Here is a 26,346-nt window from a genome sequence, read left to right on the forward strand (position 1 = left end):
CAACTTTCTGGTATTTCTGAAGGTCCAAGTCCGTCCTTCATAAACTTTATAAAAATCTTGATTTGACTCAAGTTAGCTTCTTGGAGGAAGGAGGCTTTCATCAGCCTCACTACATGAGAAGAGATACAAGTCACAGCTTCAGTTCATTCCAAACACAGTGCCAAGCTCGGGAAACTTCGGCTACAAAGAGATGTATATTTATAGCCGGCATCTCCACGAAAGAAAGGAGATGTCTCATTTCATCTGTCTCGCTCATGTTATGGCCCCAACACCCTTATGGTACCTAGCCAACCCAAGGCAAACACTCAAATACTTGTTGACTCAATGGGCAAACTAAAATATATAAAAGGCCTTACATTCATGCAACACTTAAATATGATTTGGCCCAATTTCAATTCTATGAATTTATTATAGGGAATTAATCAAGCAAATATGCAAATATTTATACAGATGCTCATCACTGTACTGTTTATAAAAACAGGGGGAAAAAAGGAAACCAAACTGTATTTTCAACAATAAGGAGGTTGAAATGTTTTGTAGTCATCTGAAATATTTTAGAAGAATATTTCAGGGACTAGAAGGGTTATCACAATTTGTAATAATTTTAAAGGACATTTAAAGAAGTAACAATCTACTTTTTTTTTTTAAGCACAATTACCTGATATAAGGGCCTTCAGGATAAATACAGCAGTATAGTTGGTTCTTTTTGTTAAGATTACATGCAACTTTTAAAATTTTCTTTCTTTGCTTATCCATATTCTTTATTATTTGGTATAAATAGAAATGTTAAAAATGAAAGCATCATTAGACAGACAAAGACTGCTGTAAATGAATCCCCTCTTCCTAACATGTCCATATTTGTAGAATTTCAAATTTTGGGATCTTAGTCACAAAGCCATCTTTCAACTTGCAGAAATACCAGGTTGCTCCACATGACAGACAAGACACACTACCAAGTGGCCACTGGGTGCCTGACTCGGGGCCTGGAGCGCTGGGGACAATGCAAGAAGAGAGAACCCCTGCCTTGAAGGGAACCAGAAAGATCCACACAAGGACACCTCAGAGGGGCAGGCCCTTGCAAGAAAAGAAGAGAGTGGAGAGATGAGGCAGAGAAAGCCTGGAGGGCAGGAGGAATTCTTGGAAAATAAAAGAACTGAAAACAGTTGGTTGGGTGAACTAAGCAGTCCTGGAGCCTCGTTTACGATAAGGCCAGCGACGGCACCTATTCCTCTTGGTGGAGCCAACAACCCACACTCTCCGCCAGGGGGGATGGCAGGGCCCGCGCTGTCTGCTAGCCCAGCTCTCTAATTGATTCTGCCTGTGCTACAAATGCAACAGACTTGCCAATTAAGGCAGAGCTGATTGAAGCTTGGCTGCATCTGTGGTTATTTCTTCTTTCCACACGTTTGTTGAGAGTGACACCGAACAGAGAGGGACCACACACAAAAACCTTCAACTTCAGATAATGGAAATGTCTAAACAACAGCCGACACTGCACTGCTTCAACTCCAGTTTGCAATCTCAGATTTTGGGGCTGGTGTTTTTTAAAAGGTCCCAATGGAAGCTCCTTCTGAGGTGGTAGTAAAGAAGAGATACCTCCTGTAGAAACAAATTTAACACTGGTTCAAAAAAAAAAAAAAAAAGACAGAAACACTAAAACTCAGCTACCTACCTCAAAAATCTCTACAATAATTCAGAACTCTTTTCTCCTTATTATTGCGTGAATGATCTTTTGACATCATCTTATAAAGAGATAAAAAAGAGGAAATATTCATTTTCAGAACTAAATAATTTGAGACCAATTCCAGGGACTGGCTTTGCACAAGAATACATATTTGGAAGGGCCCAGATTTAATGATCTGATGACACCATCCTGAAATTCTTACATTTTGTACAAGTGGCCCCTCATTTTCATCTTGTACTAGGCCCTGCAGGTGATTTAGCCAATCCCAATGGCGGCTGTGGCTTGGGGCAGACACATGGACAGGAACTTGGCACTGTACTGGAAGACTGTCTCCGCTCACAGACTTGTCTCTACAAAAATGTCTACTCATGTTCCTCAATGTCTGGTTTTATTTCCTAGTGTCCTAAAAGGATAAAACAAGAATACAGCATTTTATCCTTAACTTAGGACTGTACATGGAGTCCTTCACAACTATTAGTTTGATATGCTAGGTATTAAAATCATCTAGTGTCAAATATCAGGAAAATTGAAGAGATTCAGAAGGCATCTCATCACCATGAAAATATTTAATATTTTCACTTTAAAAATAACTCAAATATTTAAGTCAGGCTCCCAAGGTTTAGAATGGAAACAGTAATGAGAGCTCAGAAGATCCATGCTTAATAAGAAGCTTCCACATTCAAACGAATCCAAGGAGAACAGCTAACTTCTGTGGGGTGACTCAAGCAAAAGTTTTGGGGTTGTACTAGATCCCAGTGACGTCTAAATAATATGTTCATGAACAGACTGCAACAGAAGTACCAGCAACTTGTTAAAAATATCCTGTGACTCCAGGCTGACAAATTCTAATCCAGTAGATCTCAAGTGGGCTCAGGAATCTACACATTGTTTAATATTGTTCTTGGGATTTTTACGCCTAGCTGCCAAGTTTTAATCATTCACCACCCCGAGAACAGGAATGGGAATTTCGAAATTATTTAAGTCGAAAATGCTTTTAGCCAAACATGACCAGTCTCATCCAACATGATGTGTCCATGATAAAAATTTGAGTGATTGGTTTTGGTCAACTACTCTGGATCACACAAATCCAAATGCAAGACCTCAGGCACACAATCTGGGCATCATCAAAAAATAATAGGTAGATAAACATTTCATTATCAAGGAAAATGAGTCCCAAGTGAAGAAACCTCTGGGCAAGGAGGTCCAGAGCAGCATCCAGGGAGCAGAATGACAGGGAGGGCCCCAGACTTTATGTCAGAGCTGCTCTCAGTGAACTGCCCCTTTTAAGACCTGCAGCTTCCACACATGGCTCATTAGATGTACACACAGTGAAGCCAGGGTATGGAAGGCTCATGCAGCTGGCAAGGAAGGAAAGCCAAAAACAAGTACAGCAGGAAGCTCCATTTATGAGTTAGCTCCCTCGGTGCCTCACAGCACATCCCATTATGTTGGGTACTCTGTAGTCTGTAGTCCCTAAAATCAAACCAGTCCTTGAAAAAAAGCAAGGCATGCAGCTTTCTGACTTCCCTAGTGGAATTATCATGAGATAGCAGTTTCAACCAAGGCACACTGATTTGTGCTAGATACTCCCCTCCAAGACCCAGCAAGCTGCTAACTGAGGTCAGTACAGCTCAATCCAGTAAGAGTTTACAGCAAATACTCTAGAAATCTGCGAGACTTAAAGCAAATCTTTTTAAGTACTACAGATGGAAGAACATCTTCTCTCTCTAAAGACAAGAGGCAGCTACAGAAGCAAAAACACCTTCCGCTTTGTGCACTGAATGCCTTTAATGGAGAGGAGTGCTCTCGAATTAGCAACAGGGCACACACAATATGTGAAGCCAGCTCAGGGGGCTCAGGCTGGAGGGAGTGAGGCTGCAGAAGCTTCCTACTGTTAGCTGTTGAGTCCTCTAACCAAGTGTGCCATTGTACCTCTGACCCCCGCTCCCCGCCCCCCAGCCCCAGCCCCAACACCCGGGGAAGCGACAGGCTGCATCAGACAATGCTTGACGATGCAGAACTGAAGTCAGATAACAGCTCCTTCCTGAGAAATGCCTTCAGCGCCAATCCAATTCCAAAGTGTTTCAGGCAACTAACTGGCTACAAACTCGAGGGTTGCACACAGCCTGTGCCAGCTGGCTTTCACCACCAGGGCCTTGGCAGGCAGAGTGGAGGCTCTGCGCCTGGCATCTGGATGGTCCTCCCAGGCTCAGTGGTGGCAGCTGAGGCAGAGACCCTGGCAGCTCCCCACTGTCCACGGGCTCTGCCCATGTGGCCAGAGCACTAGTTAATGCTTGGATGGCCTGACATCCATACACAGACTAAAGGAGCATCACAAAGTGAAATCACACGGCTTTAAGACTTTCAGGGGTTTCTCATAAGTCATTTTAACCAAATCTGGCGAAAGTAAGAGGTTTAATCCCTCAGAAATAATCTAAGTTAGAGAGCAGACTGAAGGGCCGTGTTTTCACACTGCTGGGGTAATCTGCATATGAAAGTCCATTGTTCTGACTGCCAGATTGTTTTTGTTTTTTTCTTATTAATTAGTTACTTTATTTGCATCTAGGTTCCTGTACAGTTAATTTATACAATTAACAGTGATTAAATGAATCAGCCGCATAACCTATTGGGAGCAGACAGGCTAATGGGGGTACACCTAATGTTGCAGCCCAACTAACAGGCACTGTCCATAATAAATAAGTGAAATGCTGAACTACCAGACTATTTTTTGCCTACAAAAATAGCAATTTAATAAGGTTGCTCATAATAGCTTTTTATTCTGATCAAGTTGCTCTGAATTCATTTTGTCCAAAATAAAATATGAGATGGCAGGGTGAGACTTCCTGTCCCAGAATCAGTGATGATCCAGTGAAAGGAGAGAGAAGATGAAGCTTTGGAAATTAAGGAGTCACAACTGATGTGTTGATGTGTGAGGGAGGCATGACTGGGTTCCCATCACCCTGATATTCACAATGTTCTAGTAGGTTACAGCAGAATAGCTAAGGTGGCTGCACTTGCCACTCAAAAAGGCAGGATTTTACAATGTGCTATAGGACCTCATGCCATTTGTACTTTCTTTTCTATTTTCACATCAGTGACACTTGCCATAAAAATAACTTAGGTTGGTCTGTTTACGATGATGGCCCAGCCCATATGTGTGCCCCCAAGTGCTGACCTGTTTCTTTGCCACTTTATAAGGTACAGTTCCCATGATTCTTGACTAAATATTTGTGAGATCACGGCCAGCGCATTCTAGCTTAACCGTTTGAGTGTTCCCATTAAAAATGTCAAAAGGTGGATAAGCGTGGTGGTATGTAGGAACATGAGAATTTCAAGCAGAAGGGCTGGTCGCTCTGGGAGAGATGCTCTGGGAAGTGGCTTGTTCTGAGAACCGCAGTTTATTCTTTATATACTCTATCTTTCTATATGTTAAAATTTGGGGCAGGAAAACTTAACAAATCATTAATAATCATTACTACTTAAGCAAATAATCAATTACTCAAATTTGTTAAGATGCTGGCCCTGCAAAACACCCTAACGCCATTCTCCCATTAAACCTTCCCAGAATCCTATGTGATAGTACAAGAAGGAAGGGGACAGAGGATGCTCACCTGTGTGACAGAGGTGAGGTCACACACACTACCTGACAGCTGCTCACTGTGGCCAGACTCACAGCCACATTCATTCGGTTCTTAACAATTAGGCATTTTTACCTCTAATACTACTTCTCTCTCCAAAACAGAGACTCTTGATCTGAACTTCAATTCACCCCAACAACTCAACACTGTCATGCTAAACAGTAACTCTGGTGGATATAATTAAATTGCTCTAACTTTTATCAAAATCCTAGACACTCCAAGCTGTTGCTTATACACTCTGAGCTGTTTTCATCTAAACCAGCCTTGGCCTTTTTTCCTTACAAAATCAGGCTATCATCTTCCATTTTTCAGCTGCCAGTTTGCCTACCTCTAGCTTTTTCTTTTACTCTCAAGACCTAAGACTTCATTTTAAACTATAGCAGGATGAGAAAATGAATACTCCTTTCTCCATTCATTCACCTGTTTAGTCAGTAATATCTGAGCACTTGGCCAAGGGCTCCTTGTAACAGACTCAGCAGTAATGAAATACAGAGTATGTGTCCACAGAGTGGTCTTTCAGGTAGTGAATGACAGACAAATGAACAAGTAAATAAAAAGAAAGGAACATCTGTCACAAGGGCTCACATGAGTCAGAGTAGGGTCACATGGAGGAGGGGTCAGAGAAGGTGACCTCTGGACTAAGATCTAACCAAAAATGAACACTTCTACTTCTTCTAGGAGGAGGAGCTGGTGCTGAGACCCTACTGAGGTGGTGATGGGCCTGGTGTAGAGTGTGATGACAAAGAAATCTACCCCATGCCCCAAGTGGATGAAGAAAGAGCACATGGTGGTCAGCAGGCATTGCACTCACTATAAAGGAGGTTAGGTTTCATTTTAGGTGGAATAGGAAGTCTTGGGAAGGGCTTTGATCAGGAGACGGACTTGATCTGATAAATCAAGTGCTTCCTCTATTCAGTGCTCTTTATGGATGGCCTGGCCCTATGCTGGATGCAATAGAAACAGTGGCAAATACAACATCATCAAGAAGACTCTGGCCACTGGGAAGGGAAGAGAGAAGCCAGATCACCACATGGCCTCATGGGGAAGCCACAAAGGGCACGGTTACTTTATCTGAGGCCAGAGGGTGAAAAAGTTAACTGGGCACAAGAGATGCGGGAGAATAGGAAGGGAAAAAAATCTGTATGTTCCAGACACGGAAAACAGAACATATGCAAGGTTTTAGAGGGCTCACACTGACTTCTAGGCTATAGAGGTTTTAATATGACTAGAACTGGAAAGAAAGAGAAAAGGAAGGAGGGAGGGAGAGAAGGAGATGATGGAGAACAGGGGTGGGGGGAAATGTCATAATAGCAAGAGAAGAAAACGGATAGATAAGTGAGAGGCACAGGATGGAAGACAATAAGGAGGGAACCAACAGTTCAATATTTCAAGATAAGTTCTAGAGATCTGCTCTTCAACATCATGCTTGTAGTTCACCTAACTATAGACTAGACCACTGTCTTTCGTGGCAAAATACATAAACCCACCTTATTCTTGTTTAGAGCTGCACTGTGTTAAGTTATACTAGATCTAAAAATGTTTGCTTCCATTTAAATTATTCTGAAATTTTCTCTGGATTTTTAATGTAATGTGACATTTTTAAAGCAATGCAACTCTTACTACCTTTTATTAACTCTGAATTGAATAAAACTGGCTTAGTGTGTGTTTACTCTGCAATTTTCTCTCCCTTGGTGTTTGGGCAGCAGAGTTACTTTGCACAGTTAGTTCATAACATACACCTCACTCCCATAACATTGATAAATTTGTACAACAGATACCCACTTGCCCACTGGATGCCCAAAAAGCCACAAGAAGTGGGAAGTTTCAGAATCCAGGATACCTCTTTAGACAAAGTTCAGGCTGGCAGAAACAACACTAGGGAAAATCCAGCAACTCTGATGTGTATTTTTGTTAATTCACAAAAGTTCAGTGTCTCCTGATCTCATGGGAAAAGATCAAAACTTGGGAGAAAGATGAGAGTGACATGGGTTTCTAAGATCAGCTGATTTAGAAATAAATAGAAATGCATCTTAAACAGAGCCATGAAATTCAGTGGATTTCAGAACATCTTCATTATAAAACCAGAGAAAAACCATATCACTAATCTTCCTTCCCATCCCAGAGAGAGACCACAGGAGGTTCATTTTAAGGTCTGATGAATGGTTCAGAAGGTCTGAAGTAGATCAGGACAAGAATTTACTCATTTGAATGCTATATTTAAACTCCAGGCTCACCCAATTTGTCATGGTTTCTCTTTCCTTAAAGAAAAAATATTTCAGTTCTTTGGTACATAAAGCAGCAAAAGAAAATTCTCTCTAGACAGTAAACAATGCCTTTAAAAGACAAAAGCTTAATAGAACCTCAAGATCACTTGTTCAGGAATGATGTGTCATGGGCCATGTCAAGCAAAATCACAGGAAATCTGTGAAACAGGACTATTCAGTCTGTCCAAGGCCAGTGTTTTTTGCTCTAACATTTTCTTTTATTTCAAGACATCAAGATGCTCTCATTCCTCTTTTAAATTTCTAAAGTGAATTTGATCAAATACTGCTTTAATTAAAATTACCCAGTTTTTACTTTTTTAGGAGGTCATCTAAATATTTGGAAATCAGAGTTAGCTGTCATTGAACTAAAGGTACATGACATAATAATCCCAGATGTCACTTTGTAGAAGTCCTTTCATTAACTGCAAGTAGCATTTCGGTGGCCATCAGGGAAATAGTCATAAGATGAAAAGGTAAGAAAGAATCTGTTATTTCACTGTCATGAGAACATCTTAGGAGGTAAATGGAGTTTCTGAGTGAAGAATGAAATATTCCAAAGAATCTGACACATTTTAGTTAGAATTATTGAACTAACAGGATGGAAGGCTAGCATCAATGTGTATGCACAATGCCAGTTATACACAGTTTATACAGGCCATAATCCCCATCCCTATTTTCAAAAAGAAAAAGAGAAAATGGCATCAAAGTTGCCATTCAGGGGATTGGACTGAACTAGACAGAGTAGTAAGGAATGTCAACCCTGGAATCAGATAATTTCATTCACAATCAAGTTCAGAATGTTTTGATTATATTCAAATGTAATGCATTTCATGCTTTTGGTTTCAACGTTTGTGGATTTTCTATTGAAATGAAAGAAAACTTATTCAGTGAGAACCCTCTCCCAGGTAGCTTATCTATTCATTCCTTCATTTATCCATTCATTCATTCATTAATACTTCTGCTGAGCATCAACCTCATAGGTACTGACCTAGTTGCCCAGTCTTTTCATTCTGGAAAACCAAGTAGATCTGTCCAGCACAGGCCTGCCTCCTTCCCACAGCTATAGACACCCAGACTAGGCTGCTGGTTGGGCTGTTCCACCCACTGGAGATGGAATTATGGATCCAGAATGAACCCCTGACCTTGCAGAATCAAAGTCCGCAGAAGACACACGGGGGAGGCACTGGGGACAGTGGGGATGACTCTTCCTTCCTTCCTTTTCAAGACTGTTTATTATTATAGGGCCTTTCTGTGCAAACCTTAGAATCTCCTTGTCTATGTCTACAAAAACTTTGCTGGAACTGCACTAAACCACAAAACATTTGGGCTTCGCTTGTGGCTCAGCTGGTAAAGAATCTTCCTGCAACGTGGGAGACCTTGGTTTGATCCCTGGGTTGGGAAGATCTCCTGGAGAAGGGAAAGGCTACGCACTCCAGTATTCTGGCCTGGAAAATTCTGCGGCCTGTATAGTTCATGGGGTCGCAAAGAGTCAGACAAAACTGAGTGACTTTCACGAAACATTTACTGACCAAGTTCGCCATCTTAAGTGGGTCCAGTTCGTAGTGTCACAAAACAATCAGATCACTAACATCAAAAATCACTGATCACAAATCACCATAACTATTGTAAAAACAGGGCCAACAGACTTTCTTGATGCAGGGATGCTAAACCTGCAATATTATTACAAAGTGCAACAAATTGAAGCAAAATAAAATGAAGTATGCCTGTAACTGATTTCTGTTGCTGTTTAGTCACTCAGTTGTGTCAGACTCTTTTGCGACCCCATGGATTGTAGCCCGCTGGGCTCCTCTGTCCATGGGACTTTTCAGGTAAGAATATTGGAGTGGGTTGCCATTTCCTTCTCCAGGTTATTGTCCCATCCCAGAGATCAAACCTGGGTCTCTTGGCAGAATATTTCTTTACTTCTGTTTGCTTTGGGTTTATTTTGCTCTCCTATTTCTAGTTTCTTTCGGTAAAAGTTAAATTATTAGTGTGAGGCATTCCTCCTTAATGTAAGAATTCAGTGCTATAAATTTCCCTCTGGATGCTGTTATAGTTTTGGCCCACACATTTTGATACATTGTCTTTTCATTTTTATTCAGCTTTATATTTTTAAAATTGCCTCCAAGATGTTCTGTGACCCATGAATTATTCAGCAGTATATTGTTTAATTTAGAAATGTTTATAGAGATTTTCCTGATGTCTTTATGCTAATGATTTCTAATTTGATTCCGTTAATCATAAAAATACTCTGCATCATTTTAACTCTTTTACAATTGCTGAGGTTTGTATTATGACCCAAGGTCTATCATTTCTTTTACTTTTTTTGACTGTGTGACATGTGGGATCCTAGTTCCCCAACCAGAGATCGAACCCGGGCCCCCGGCACTGGAAGCACAGTCTTTTACCTTTTGAGTTTTGGTCATGCCCCATTGCATGTAAGATCTTAGTTCCCTGACAGGGGTTGAACCCACACCCCCTGCATTGGAAGCATAGAGTCTTAACCCCTGAATTGCCAAGAAAGTCCCAGAAGCCCAGAGTCTTAACTGCTAGCAGTGCGTTCTAAGTCACTTCAGTTGTGTTCGACTCTTTGTTACCCTATAGACTGTAGTCCGCCAAGGTCCTCTGTCCACAGGATTCTCCAGGCAAGAATAGTGGAGTAGGTTGCCATTTCCTTCTACAAAGGACAAAATGGACAAAAGGAATTCCCAGGATCTCTTTTATCCTCACTAATGTTCAATGCGTACTTGAAAGACTATACATTGGACTGTTGTTGGGTAAAGTATGCAACGAATGGTAGCTAGATTTTAGTGATTGATGGTGTTGCTCAGTTCCTCCATATCCCTGCTGATTTTCAGTTTAATGGTCTAGCAATTCACAAATGTGAAGTGTACAAGTTCTCAATTATAACTGCATGTTTTTCTATTTCTACTCTCAACTCTTAATTTTTGCTTCATGTGTTTTGAAACTCCATAGTTTGGTCCAAACATACTTAAAATTGTTGTTTCTTCCTGGTGGATTGACACTCATCATTAGATACTGCCCCTCTTTGTCTCCAGTATTTTTCTTTGCTCTGAAGATGACTTTACTTGATATTAATACAGCCACTTCTATTTCTTTTAAAGCTTGCCTAGTGCATCTTTTCCCATCATTTTACTTTTAACATACATTTGTCACTGTATTAGAAGCAAATTTCTTGTAGTAAGCATATGATTGGCTCATATTGTTTTTAGATCTTACTTGGCCAATCTCTATCTTTTAATTGGTATGCCTAGACCATTCATGTTTAAAATAATTAGTGATATGTTAGAGATTAAGTCTTCCTTTTTATCTTTTTTACCTGCTCATTTCTTCCGAATTTCTCATCTCTAATTCTCTTTTCTTACATTTTTGTCGGCTACTTTTTTTTAAGAAAAATAACTATTAGCATTTTGATATGTAAATATAAGCCTTTTGATTTTCCTAAAAGAAGCAGCTCGTTTTTGCAATACAAAATACAACATAACAATATTTGTGCAAAGCATATGTTAAGATTATAACATCATCTTCTGAATTTCACCAAAGCATGAGAAATTTGACAGGCCAATATTCACATCAGGTTTCTTTCCCCCTGAAAATGCTATTTATTTATTTATTTTTAATTACTTTTTAAGTATTCTTCATTTTATTGTTTTCACAATGGTTGCTCTAGGTACTATAATATAAATATGCAATTTATCACATTCTATTGATATCAGCATTTACTACTTCCAGTGAAATGTAGAAATCTTATTTCTAACTAGGTTCCTTTACCTTCCACACTTTCAAATATAACTTAAGAATTTCCTGAACAGATATTGGGCACCACATCAGATGAAGTTATAATTCTTGTTTCAACTATCAAATATGATTTGAGAATCTTGGAAGGTGTGGAGAAAGGGAAACCTGTTACATCGCTCGTGGGAATGTAAACTGGGGCAGCCACTGTAAATAACAGTATGCAAGTTTCTCAAAAACTAAAAACTGAGTTGCCATACGATCCAGCAATCCTACCCCTGGACATATACCCAGACAAATATAATTTGAAGAGATACACGCACCCCTATGTTTGTAGCGAGACTGTTTACAATAGCCAAGACAGGAAAACAACCTAAACGTCCACTGACAGATGAATGGATGAAGGAGACGTGATACACACACACACAAAACTGAGTATTACTCAACCATTAAAAAGAATGAAGTAACGGCATTTACAGCAACATGGATGGACCTGGAGATCATCATACTAAGCAAAGTAAGTCAGAAAGAGAAAGACAAGGGACTCTCCTGATGGTCCAGTGGTTAAGAATCTGCCTGCTGAGGCAGGGGACATAGGTTTTGATCCCTGGTCCAGGAAGATCTCACATGCCACAGGGCAACTACTGAGACCGTGCTCAGCAACAAGAGAACCCACCAAAACGGGAAGCTCACACACCACAACGCGAAGCTCACACACCACAACAGAGAGTAGCCCCCCCGCCGCAACTAGAGAAAACGACAAAGACCCAGTGCAGCCATAAATAAATAAATAAATTTTAGAAAAGAAAGACAAAGACAAATGCCACACGATATCACTTACATGTGAAATCTATGATACAATACAAATGAACTTATTTACAAAAGAAAAACAGGCTTACAGACATAGAGAACAGATCCATAGTTATCCAAGGAGCGGGGGATGAGGGAGGGAAGGATTGGGAGCGTGGGATTAGTAGATGTAAACTACTATATATAGGATGGATAAACAGCAAAGTCCTACTGTATAGCACAGGGAACCATAATTCAAAATCCTGTGAGTACACTATAGTGGAAAAGTTTATATACATTTATATGCATACATATATATGTGTGTGTGTGTGTGTGTGTGTGTGTGTGTATACATAAAAAACTAAGTCACTTTGCTGTACAGCAAAAATTAAAACAACATTGTAAATCAATGATCGTTGTTGTTTAGTTGCTAAGTCATGTCTAACTCTTTTGTGACCCCACAGACTGTGGCCCACCAGAATTCTTTGTCCATGGGATCTCCCAGGCAAGAATACTGGCCATTTCCTTCAACAGGGGATCTTCCCAACTCAAGGATCGAACCCACATCTCCTGGTTGGTAGGTGGATTCTTCACCACAGAGCCACCTGGGAATTTCAATAAAATTTTTTTTAGAAATCTCCTGAGAATTAAGATACTACATTATACTTACTCCTATATTTAACCAATTCAATATTCTTTCCTTTCTGAAGTTTCAAGCTTTTTTTCTGTTATTTCCTATCTGCTTGGAGAAATTCTCTAATTATTCTCTAATGGCAGGTTTGCTGGTAAGAAAATTCTCATAGTTTTCCGAACATGTCTTTATTCCTCCATTAATGAACAATTTTTTCACTGAATATAGAATACTGGTGGACGGTGCACTTCTTTCACTATTTGAAAAACGCTATGGCAATTTCCTCCAATCTCCATGATTTCATATGAAAAATCTGCTGTTATTCAAATTGGTAATTTAAATAATATGTCCTTTCTCTCTGGCAGATTTCACTTTTTTTCCCTTATGTAGGATCCCTGGGTGGGGAAGATCTCCTGGAGAAAGAAATGGAAATACCCTTCAGTATTCTTGCCTGAAAAATTCCATGGACAGTGGAGCCTGGTGGGCTATAGTCCACGGGGTCACAAAGAGTTAGACATGACTGAGGCAACTTGAGAGGAAAACATCTACTGCCACTTTATTAACTATGCCAAAGCCTTGGACTGTGTGTATCACAACAAACTGTGGAAAATTCTGAAAGAGATGGGAATACCAGACCACCTGACCTGCCTCCTGAGAAATCTGTATACAGATCAGGAAGCAACAGTTAGAACTGAACATGGAACAACAGACTGGTTCCAAATCGGGAAAGGAGTACATCAAGGCTGTATATTGTCACCCTTCTTATTTAACTTATATGCAGAGTACATCATGAGAAATTCTGGGCTCGATGAAGCACAAGCTGGAATCAAGACTGTTGGGAGAAATATCAATAACCTCAGATATGCAGATGACACCACCCTTATGGCAAAAAGCGAAGAACTAACGAGCCTCTTAATGAAAGTGAAAGAGGAGACTGAAAAAGTTGGCTTGAAACTCAACATTCAGAAAACTAAGATTATGGCATCCAGTCCCATCACTTCATGGCAAATAGATGGGGAAACAATGGAAACAGTGAGAGACTTTATTTTCTTGGGCTCCAAAATCACTGCAGATGGTGACTGCAGTCATGAAATTAAAATTGTTCCTTGGAAGAAAAGTTATGATCAACCTAGACAGCATATTAAGAAGCAGAGACATTACTTTGCCAACAAAGGTCCGTCTAGTTAAGACTATGATTTTTTCGGTAGTCATGTATGGATGTGAGAGTTGGACCATAAAGAAAACTGAGCGCTAAAGAACTGATGCTTTTGAACTGTGGTGTTGGAAAAGACTCTTGAGAGTCACTTGGATTACAAGGAGATCCAACCAGTTCATCCTAAAAGAAATCAGTCCTGAACATTCACTGGAAGGACTGATGCTGAAGCTGAGACTTTGGCCACCTGATGAGAGGAATGGGTATTGTAAGTAGGCAGCAGGCAAAATGGTAACAATTGAGGAAGTAGAGCTATCTCCTTATTTTCTCCCAATATCTGTCTGTGAAATTTATACTGTTATACACTCATTTCCGAGTGTCATGAATCTCTTTAGGCTTGAAGAGCTACTTATCAAAATGTAAATAACTCTTGTGAAGGAATGGATCTTAACTATATGTTTGATATACTTTAATTAACAATTAATTAAATACATGGAAATCAGTCCTGAATATTCATTGGAAGGACTGATGTTGAAGCTGAAACTCCAATACGTTCACCACCTGATGCGAAGAACCAACTCATTGGAAAAATCCTGATGCTGAGAAAGATTGAAGGTGGGAGGAGAAGGAGACGACAGAGGATGAGATGGTTGGATGGCATCATCTATGCGATGGACATGAGTTTGAATAAGCTCCAGGAACTGGTGTGGACAGGGAAGCCTGGTGTGCTACAGTCTATGGGGTCTCAGAGAGTTAGACACAACTGAGCAGATGAACTGAACTAAACTGAGGTGACTTCACACACACACACACACACTATATTTAATTATACTGTCTTCCCATGAATTTACTTGGATTCATCCAATTTGTAATTTGCTCAGCCTCTTGAACACACACTAATTTGGGGAAGTTTTCAGCCAATATGTTTTAAAATATCTATCTAGTCCCACTCTCTCATCTCCTGAGACGTTTATGACATAAATGCTAGCCCTCTGCTGTCTCACACGTCCCTTAGACTCTTGTCATTTCATTCCAATCTATTTTCTCTCTGTTGCACAGGCTGGATAATTTATATTGATTTGTCCTGAAGTTTACTGATTCTGTCTTCTGTCATCTCCAATTGAGCTGATCCAGTGAGCTTTTTATTTTGGTGACTGTATTCTTCAGTTACATAATTTCCATTTGGCTCTTTTTTATCATTTAGATTTCTTTGTTGAGATTTTATATTGTTTGCATTTATTTCAAGAAAATTCCTAACTGCTTTTGAAATATTTCAATTTTTTAAAAATTATTTTTTTAATTTAAATTTCAACATCAGATTCTTGTTAATACTGGCTACTGTTTGTGTGATTTTTGTCTGTAACTGTTTTTGGCACAGGCAGGAAACTTCTGGAGCACTCTATTTGGGATACCTGGGAATCAATAAAAAACCAAGGGAACTTGCCTCCAAGTCTTTAAGTCTAGGCAGCTCACTTTTTTTCTGCCTTGCATGTCTTCCTATACTCACTGGTGGTGTTATATTCGCAGTTTTTCTGTTTTAAGGGGAGGGATCAGATTAAAATACAGCTACTCTATACTGGCTGAATCAAAAGCCTGGGTTAATTTTAATAAAAACTACTTCAAATGTCAACATTCAAAAGTTCAAAAGCAATTTTAAATGAAGTTCTTTTCTCACATTCTCTAATAATTTTTTCACTCATAAGACTTCATATCTCCAAATATCACACTGCCTGTGTACATCTAGGAATACACCTGAAGGAAGCATTTTAAGCGTCTTTTCTATTTATTGTTGCAAGCACCATCACTGGACACCTTCTTAAGACTCTGGAAGATATGCCAATGCTACAAAATTGGCAAGGTGGTAAACTCTAGACCCAGGCAATGCCAACAAAAGAGAAAATCTCTAGAGAAATTTGGCTGTAAGTTTATTTTTTCCTATCTTACCCTAAAAAATAACCATAAACAAACAGTCCCTGGATACACTTGTTCTTTGAACTACAAGGTACTTGCTTCTCTCTCCTAAAAGCAAACTTATTATAGTGTACTTCTCCCTCAGACTGAAGGTTGGGTAGTAACTCTGGTATAACTTCTCCTTCTCCCTTTGTGTTCCAGTTGTAATGAATTTCTCCCGATCCTCTATGCTCACTCCCTCAGAGATGCCCACACTTCGACTCCCTGCATCTAGCATAGCACCAATAGCACTCGCTCCCCAGCTGGGCCAGCGGTTCTTCCTACAGCACACGCACAGAACGTCACAGAGGGCTACCCTGGCCATCGCCTAAGCCACGCCTACTCTCTAGGGGAGGAGCATTAGTTTATTGTCACCACATGGCAGGTACAACTAAATAAAGTGAGTGATGGCAGTGTTGAGTCCCAGGAGGTATGATATTGTTGCAGCCACAGCTACACTTTCAACCTACATTGTCACCTGGCCCTCTAGAGGTTACTGGTGATGGCTGTGACAGTGGCACTGACATATTTAAAGGTGGCCGACGGAAAACAGAATTTTATAGAAATGTATCCTGAAAATTTTCCAGGAATGCTCCAATTGTAAAAGAAACTTTTATTCCATTAACATACCTTTATTTTGTTTCAGGCAATATATTTATGGAGCAGGCAATGCACAGAGCATTAAGGATACAGTCACGAGTAACATACTCCCTATCCTTGTATTAAAGTTTACCTTTTTTTTTTCTGTATTTGTTTTATTTTATTTTTTTCCCATTTATTTTTATTAGTTGGAGGCTAATTACTTTACAATATTGTAGTGGTTTTTGTCATACATTGATATGAATCAGCCGTGGATTTACATCTGTTCCCCATCCCGATCCCCACCTCCCACTTCCCTCTCCATCCTTACTTTACAATATTGTAGTGGTTTTTGTCATACATTGATATGAATCAGCCATGGATTTACACCTGTTCCCCATCCCGATCCCCACCTCCCACCTCCCTCTCCATCCTATCCCTCTGGGTCTTCCCAGTGCACCAGGCCCGAGCACCAGCCTGGGCTGGTGATCTGTTTATCCAGGAAGTTACCCCAATATTAGGAAGCAACAGTTAGAACTGGACAAGGAAAAACAAACTGGTTGCAAATAGGAAAAGGAGTACGTCAAGGCTGTATATTGTCACCCGGCTTATTTAACTTATATGCAGAATACATTGTGAGAGATGCCGGGCTGGATAAAGCACAAGTTGGAATCGAGATTGCCGGGAGAAATATCAATAACCACATATATGCAGATGACACCACCCTCATGACAGAAAGTGAGTAAGACTTAAAGAGCCTCTTGATGAAAGTGAAAGAGGAGAGTGAAAAAGTTAGCTTAAAGCTCAATATTCAAAAAACTAAGATCATGACATGCAGTCCCATCACTTCATGGCAAATAGATGCGGAAAAAGTGGAAACAGTGGCTGACTTTATTTTCTTGGGCTCCAAAATCACTGCAGATGGTAATTGCAGCCATGAAATTAAAAGACGCTTACTCCTTGGAAGGAAAGTTAGGACCAACCTAGACAGCATATTAAAAAGCAGAGACATCACTTTGCCAATAAAGGTCCATCTAGTCAAGATCTATGGTTTTTCCAGTAGTCATGTATGGATGTGAGAGTTGGACTCTAAAGAAAGCTGAGCGCCCAAGAATTGATACTTTTGAACTGTGGTGTTGGAGAAGACTCTTGAGAGTCCCTTGGACTGCAAGGAGATCCAACCAGTCCATCCTAAAGGAGATCAGTCCTGGGTGTTCATTGGAAGGACTGATGTTGAAGCTGAAACTCCAATACTTTGGCCACCTGATGTGAGGAGCTGACTCATTTGAAAAGACCCTGATGCTGGGAAAGATTGAAGGCGGGAAGAGAAGGGGACGACAGATGATGAGATGTTTGGATGGCATCACTAACTCAATGGACATGAGTTTGGGCAAACTCCGGGGGTTGGTGATGGATAGAGAGGCCTGGTGTGCTGCAGTCCATGGGGTCACAGGGTTGGAAACGACTGAGTGACTGAACTGAACTGAACTGAACCCCAATATTTCCCAACAGTTACTTAATCACTTTTACTAAGTGCAAGAAGAGATACAGCAAGTGGGTTTTTCAATTTTCTTTGAAATCTCATCAAGAGCTGTATGCTTTCAATGGTGTCAATACCGGTGAAAAGTACAACACAGGGTGTGCTTAGAGCAAAAGAAAAAGAAAATCAATGTGAATGTTTCATAACCAGTGAGCATCTAAACTCAATATATTTCACTGCCATGATTTTATTTAGGTCTCTTCATAAATGTTCCATACACTTGGGTTCCAAGGCCCTCAGTGAAAGGGTGGTACATTTGATGAGTTTCTAAAAACTAGGACAGAATTATAGTAAGTGATCACTGTGAGAGAGGTGGGTGTGCCAGGCACCTGCCCAGCAGCAGGCCTTACCTCTTTGTTTGTCCTGTCGGCTTGTACCAACGTTCCATTCAGGCAAGGTTCCACATAGTGAAGCTCCTCATTATACTGCAAAGGGAAGAAACAGTCAAGAGTAAACAATTAAGCATTTGAACAGTACACAATAATTTAAAGATAACACAAACAAACAAAAAAGCAGCATGGTCACATGCTCAATTCATTTCTGTTAGGTGACTTTCTCAATCGGTGGTCCTATTTAAAAAACTGTGTTTAAGTGCAAAGACAAACTTTATTCATTTCTTCTTTGAGTGGGAAACTTATTGAGCACATGTTGGTGGATGGCAGTGACCAGAGAGTGCACAGTTAACTGATAATCCTTCAGGGGTGACTCCAAACACAGGGGTTCCCGGGGTATGACTGACAGCATGTGGTCCAGCTGAGATCTAAAGAGCGTTCCAAACTTGGGTGGACAGGACTCTAGCTCCTGCCTTTGGTTTCATGGAGCCAAGGAACCCATGTGCTAGTCACATATGAGTGAGGACAGAAGGTTGGAAAGCAGAGATCTTGATGTACCCCATAGGAGGCTTTGTGGTATTAGTCAAAGCAGTACACATGTGTAGTGACACCACTATCCACATAGGCCAATGCCAGGAATCATTTTTGATTCCAGAATACCCAGACAATACAGCTTTGTTTTTGTCCAAAACTCAAAACAAGGAAGAGAACATTTGAGTGTTCTTATTTTAATTTTTCTCATCAGGCATGGTACTCTGCACTATAACTAAACTGGGACATTTCAAAACACAAATTTAACCATGCCCTCTCTTGTCAATGCCATTCAGAGCTCCCCATTGCTCTGCAGAGGAACATTCCTAGGGCTTGGCAGGGCTCTGGACACTTGGACCCATTAACCTTTCTATCATCTTCACCTATTAGCCCTCCCCATCAACTCAGCACTGGTCAGCCCTAATTCCCTTCCTGTCCTCTGAGATGACCCATCTTTACCTTCATACCTTCCACCACTGGGCCTCCTGTCTGAAGTTCTCCTTTGGCATCTCCCAAATGGTACCTATTCATCCTCTGGGCCACCTCACTCTTACTTCCTCTGGGAAGTGGCCTCTGTTGACTGATTTGGTCTAAGGTGATGCTATGTCCATTCCTAAAGCTTAATTCCTTTTATTTTTGAAGCATAGTTATTCTTAGTCAATCACAGGTATTTGGACCCCCCTGTTGGATACAGGACTTCATAACATGTCTTGCAACTGGGAGTGGCCAAGTAATCTGTTCCTAGCCAATAAAACACAAGAGGTAAGTTTTCTGGGCAGTTTCCATAAACTTTTTTTCTTTCCATTAAAGGAAAACTCAGAATTCTATATCCACTACTTTCTTTCCTTCTTGGGATGCTACTGTGGAGCTGCAGCAGCTATTTTGCAACCATGAGGTTGCAAAAGTTGACAAGGTTAAAAATTGATAGCAAGGCCCAAGGAAGACAAAGCAGGAAAATAGATCCAGTGTGGGTCCCTGTTGACACTGTTGAACCACTGTACCAAACTGCAGTTGCCCTCCTTGAGGCCTTTTCCATGAGATTATGAGGTGTCTATATAATGAAGCAACTTTCATTCATTCATTTCATTGTTCCATAACTTACAGCCCAAAACTTTTCAACTATATTTTCCAGGTAAATTTAAAAACTTTAAGTATATTTTTCCTGAAACACATTGACAATATTGATTTCTTAGTGTTACATAATCTGAGGCATGAGTCAGAACTCTTGGGTCCAAGTCCTGACTCGGTCATACACTACCTGTGTGGTCTTGGGGAAATCACTAAACATCTCTGATCCCAGAGTCTTATGTATAACGTGCTAATTCACCTTCTGTTAACCCTCCACAGGCCCCTGTGAAGATCCAACAAGGCAAAATACCTGAAATTGCTTTGGTATGTAAAGGTCTGCATATGTGGGGGGCCGCAGTGGGGGCTTACAAGTAAAGAAGACCAAGAAGTTCTTGCCCTCATCAAGGAAAAACATGTGTGGTAATCAAAACCATGCTCACTGTCACTGTACAAGTCGTGGCCACAATGAAGGAATCTGCTCTTCTGAACCCCCGCCTGCTTGTTAGTGGCATCATCCAAGCTTGCAGTTAACTAATTTCCCTTGACTGCATCAGGACAAAACTATGCTGAGCAATCTGGACTGTATCACCAGAGGGAGCTGGGCTCAGCTGTCCATGTGAGGGAACAGCACACACCAGGCGGCTGTGCCAAAGAGCCCCATGGGCTGTGCACGCTCACCGTGCTACCCAGCGCTCCTCCAGAGGGGACAAGAGTGCCCTGTGTGCGGAGCGGCTCCCAGGCTCCCAGCAGCTCTCCATTTGGAAAACTTTCCATCTCTGCATTTTATGGATGTCTCCTATATTTCTACTCTGTGAAACAGTGATGTTAGATGGCCAAGTCAATTTACGATAAAGATCTGGTCCTCCACTCCTAAGATACAATGGCTTCCTTCAGTTCTCCTTCGTCTCTACTTAAACAATTAGACATCAATGGTCTTATAGAAAAGGATACAATGCACATAATCATTGCCTGCGTGCATACTAAGGCGTTTCATTTGTGTCTGACTCTATGTGACCCCATGAACTATAGCCCTCCAGGCTCCTCTGTTCATGGGATTCTCCAGGTAAGAATACTGGAGTTGGTTGCTATGCCCTCCTCCAGAGGATCTTCCCAACCCAGAGATTGAACCTGTGTTTTCTGTGACTCCTACATCACAGGCAGATCCTTTACCACTGAGCCACTGAATAAGCCCACATAAACATTAGCCAGAGCAGTAATGTTCTGTCATTTGCTCTGGCTCCCTCCCACGACTAGGAGTGAACTCTAGGGAGGCACTCAACGACCTCCCTCTCTCCCCAAACTTTTTAGTCTTTCCTGCAAGTTTCCAGAAAATGGAAGAAGTCTCTTAGCAGGATAAGAGAGAGTCAAGGCAGCCCTTGAGATTGTCCACCCAGCCCACTAATCACATGGTGAGAAGACAGACAAAGAACTTTCACTCTTTAAAGAACTTAGAATCTGCCACACAGACTCAAGATATCAGTCGCTGTCAGCTTCCTTCTTCCTTTTGCCTGTCTGGTTGACTCTTCTCCTCTGACTGACACAGGGTAGAGTGAGCTAAAGCAACTGGGGCAAACAGGGTGGGTTCAAATCTGGGCTCAGACACACACTGGCTCGGTGATCTTGGCTAAAGCATCTCTGCTCTTTTAGAGTCAGCGTTCATATTAGGGGAATGGGGATTGTTAACAACATCTCTCATGAACTTACTGTGAGGATGAAATGAGATGGTTCAGTGAAGAGTCAACATGGAACCTTCACGTAAGAAAGAGAAAGAAAGTGTGTGGGTGCATGAGACCAAGAAAGAAAGAAAATATTTATGTGACTGTCTGTGTGCTTCGTAGAAGACTGACAGATAGACTATACAGGAGGTGGTACTTGCTAAGCAGGAACGAGGTGGGGCAATGACCATGACCTACTCTGAGAAACAGGGCTTGCATGCCCCTGCCCTCCCCAGAGAGCACAGACACCGTCCTTGTTGGAAAGAAGCACTGCTCCACCATGCACATGTGACCCTAAACACCTGAGGCAGAATCCACCACACTGCGCGGCTGCACGCTGCCTTACTCCGTGCCAAACTCTGAACCCTCCCAAGAACCTGGGTCTTTGGCAGACAGGGAGCCAAGACAGTGCTGGTGGCCTACTGCCAAATCCCCTCATAGGAAGGTATCTGCCATGAAATCCTTTGTTCGTTTCCCTCCTGAATATTAACTAAGCATTTGCCATGTGTCACAGATATCAAACACTGGCTAAATTTGCCCATGATCATCACTGTGAAGTAATCATGGAAACACTTCCTCTTACCTCTATTAGTAAAAGAACATGCTCAATAATATAGGCTTTCCCTTCTCACAAGAAAAAGTACTTATCTGTGATGTTGTAGTAAGTAAGTAAATGTTAGTTGCTCAGTCATGTCTGACTCTTTGTGACCCCTGGGATTCTCCAGGCAAGAATACTGGAATGGGTTGCAATTCCCTTATCCAGGGGATTTTCCTGACCCAGAAATCGAACCCAAATCTCCTGCACCACAGGCAGATTCTTTACCATCTGAGCTACCAGGGAAGTACCCATGGTCCACCCAAAAAAAAAATGCAGGGGGCAGGGAGAGTTACTCAAAAGAAACACATGTTACTCTTTATATGTTAGGCTACAACCCACTACTCTCTCTTCAGGCCAACCACCAAACTCTACACTCTGGCAGAAAGGGATACATCACTATCTGCCTTTTCTTTCCTTTTTACCAATCTCTGGAAGTACTCCCAAATCTCTCACTTTAAGGACACAGCAAAATCCTCAATGGGAATTTTAATGATGATCTAAAAGAGGAAAGCCAAGTTTCATTCAATGAATGGCCAGAACTTCAGGGAGAAGAATCTAAAAACAAAGAATAAACGGGTTGGGTTCACCAGCCAAGATTCATGGAAGCTCTAGCATTGGTGTAGAATCGTGTCACATGCTGGCTTGTGTAAATTTCAGCCCAGAGATTGAAGAGCAAAGGGCAGGTTACTGTGGGCTCTGCTGATACTGGGGATTCAAAACCCTGTTTAATGTTGGAAGTTGGAGGTGATCAACGAAAGCAATGCATCTCTCAGGCCTAACAGAACAAGATGATCAGCTGCCTATAAAAGAGACTGAGGAAAGACCTCATGAAGAAGGAAAAGACTTTAGGGAACATTTGGACATGTCGCCCTGCAGCTCAGACTTCTTCCACGTCTTCAGGGGATGTGCTAGTTCCTTTACCTGGCTGAACACACAGATTGATCTGGACTGACCCTCTCAACCCAGTACCATTCTTTTCCGCATCACCTCCACTCACCTGTTCTCTCTGCTTCCCACATTCACCCCCCAGTCCACTACATCCAGTCACTGAACTCCTTTCAGTCAAGCCAGCCAAGTCTACACTTCCTGAGGGTGGGAGAGGATTTATTACAATCTGAAAACAGCACTTTCTTCCTCAGTTGTTTGCTATTTTTCCTGCCCTACCTCACTGCATACCCTTGGTTAATGCCTATCTGTCTTAAAGTGTTCACTTCATCAACACTTATTCCAAGAAGCCACCACTGAGTCCCTAACTGGCTGCATGTCCCAGCTCTCTGCTCGCTCAGCCTCCCCACTATCCTGCTCCTCTCTGAGACTGCTCTGTCTACACTCAACTGCGAGCACCTTCTTTCTTCCTGGTTACATCCATACCCAACACATACAAACCCAAAACCTTGAAGCTCATGTGGGAAGAAAACCTGTTTTCCTTACCTACCAAAGCAGCTCCAGTACTTAACTCATAGCACTCAACAGCATTTGCTGAATAAATAAATAACCAGAACAAAGAAATGAAAGGCAAAATTAAAGATTCCTGATGGAAAAGATTAGAAACAAAGCCTAAAGAAGAAAAAAACCTGACAGAAAGACAAAAAAAATAAATTAAATAATATGATGAGGATCTCTAGCCTCTTCAAAAAACAGACAATAAAATGCAAAGGAAGTAAATCGGTACATTTTAGAGAATCCTAAGTGGCACAAAACAAAAACCAAAAAAGCATAGAGTTAAAATCCTGGCATGATTATACAACGCAAGAAAGTGATGCAGAACTGCTGGAACTCTGTTAAATACTTTTATGGCTTTATTGATGCAGTTTTGATTAAATAACTTTTAGAATGAAAATGTGTAGAGATTATGTAATGAAGCAGATGAACCCACAATATTTTCACCAACGCAAGGCATCCCAGGGATCTTTTGCATTACAAAAGCTTCTTGTGTAATCTGAAACACAACTGGACATAATTAGCAATACAGAACAAATGAGCGCCGAAAGAAAATACCATCCTTATACTTTTAATACGGAATCGATTACTTTAAAAAGCAAATCCATAGCAGGCAAAGCACCGGAGAAACAGCTCTGAAGAAAATCTGCAAATTAAAACCAGGGCACCAGAAAGTTCTGAATTGAGCTAACAAATGACGCTCTTCTCTATTCAACTCTGCACAAACCGGCCTATAGGAGGCATTTAAATTGATTTAACAATATCAGCCCAGTTAATACTGTGTTCATTTAATGCATGGCTTAGGCTTCTGTAAAATCATTTTTCAAATTTCAGCATGGAACAGAATTAGCACTCTCATTTTTATGATAATATTGTTAATTTAATGCATGGCTTGGAGTTAGACTTCAAAGTGAATCAGAAAACTATGGCTTTTCTCTTGTCAGAAACATCTCTTTTCATGCACCAGTGGTTTGACCTTAAATTTTAACTTCAACTGCACAAAATCACTCTCATATTTCAACAATTTTTTCATAATTTAATCATCTAGTTCATTGATCTTAGAAGGATTTTGCAATATCCTGCTCAGGAAAACTAAAACAAGTTTTAGCATTATCTTTTCATTTTTATTCTCTGGAAAGATCTGGAAAGAAATTTTCAGTATAACATATAAGATGCACTTAGCAATGAAGGTAATACAAACATGAAAATATAAAATGGCTGGAATGGGCAAGGAAAATCTTTTCCACTATTTAAATTCCCTTCCTCCCTTCCCCATTATGGTACTGAAAATCAAATGGCAAGGATAAATTAGAATTGAACAAAAAGTCTATAAAGTACAAAACCTTCCAACATTATTGAGATTGTATTTTTTACTTTCTCCCCAGAGGTTTGTGACATTGTACAGGAGACAAGGATCAAGACCACCCTCAAGGAAAAGAAATGCAAAAAGGCAAAATGGTTGTCTGAGGAGGGCTTATAAATAGCTATAAATAAAAGAGAAGTGAAAAGCAAAGGAGAAAAGGAAAGAGAAACCCATTTCAATGCAGAGTTTCAAAGAATACCAAGGAGAGATAAGAAAGCCTTCCTCAGTGATCATGCAAAGAAATAGAGGAAAACAGTAGAAAGGGAAAGTCTAGAGATGTCTTCAGGAAAATTAGAGATACCAAGGGAACGTTGCATGAAAAGATGGGCACAATAAAGGACAGAAGTGGTATAGACCTAACAGAAGCAGAAGATATTAAGAAGAGGTGGCAAGAATACACAGAAGAACTGTACAAAAAAGATCTTCATGACCCAGATAATCACGATGGTGTGATCACCAACCTAGAGCCACACATCCTGGAATGTGAAGTCAAGAGGGTCTTAGGAAGCATCACTGCGAACAAAGCTAGTGGAGGTGATAGAATTCCAGTTGAGCTGTTTCAAATCCTGAAAGATGATGCTGTGAAAGTGCTGCACTCAATATGCCACCAAATTTGGAAAACTCGGCAGTGGCCACAGAACTGGAAAAGGTCAGTTTTCATTCCAATCCCAAAGGAAGGCAATGCCAAAGAATGCCCAAACTACCGCACAATTGCACTCATCTCACATGTTAGTAAACTAATGCTCAAAATTCTCCAAGCCAGGCTTCAACAGTTCTACATGAACTGTGAACTTCCAAATGTTCAAACTGGATTTAGAAAAGGCAGAGGAACAAGAGATCAAATTGCCAACATCCGTTGAATCATTGCAAAAGCAAGAGAGTTCCAGAAAAATATCTACTTCTGCTTTATTGACTACGTCAAAGCCTTTGACTGTGTGGACCACAAAAAACTGTGGCAAATTCTTCAGGAGATGGGCATACCAGACCACTTGACCTGCCTCTTGAGAAATATGTATACAGGTCAGGAAGCAACAGTTAGAACTGGACATGGAACAACAGACTGGTTCCAAATAGGGAAAGGAGCACATCAAGGTTGTATATTGTCACCCTGCTTATTTAACTTATATGCAGAGTACATCATGAGAAATTCTGGGCTTGATGAAGCACAAGCTGGAATCAAGACTGCCGGGAGAAATATTAATAACCTCAGTTATGCAGATGACACCATCCTTATGGCAAAAAGCGAAGAAGAACTAAAGAGCCTCTTGATGAAAGTGAAAGAGGAGAATGGAAAAAGTTGGCTTAAAGCTCAACA

At 40.8% G+C, this 26,346-nt stretch overlaps 1 protein-coding gene across 1 annotated transcript in view; it reads right to left on the reverse strand.

Moving 5' to 3' along the window:
• The window catches only part of CACNA2D3 (calcium voltage-gated channel auxiliary subunit alpha2delta 3), an 838,234-nt gene that overhangs the window by 383,932 nt on the left and 427,956 nt on the right, over positions 1–26,346 (reverse strand). Inside the window, exon 9 of the mRNA XM_065935331.1 lies at positions 18,335–18,409. Within this exon, the coding sequence (XP_065791403.1) occupies positions 18,335–18,409 (75 nt within the window). The remainder of the gene's footprint in view (positions 1–18,334; positions 18,410–26,346) is intronic.

This window comes from Muntiacus reevesi, chromosome 4 (genome assembly GCF_963930625.1).
Source record: "Muntiacus reevesi chromosome 4, mMunRee1.1, whole genome shotgun sequence".
Classification (NCBI taxonomy): Eukaryota; Metazoa; Chordata; class Mammalia; order Artiodactyla; family Cervidae; genus Muntiacus; species Muntiacus reevesi.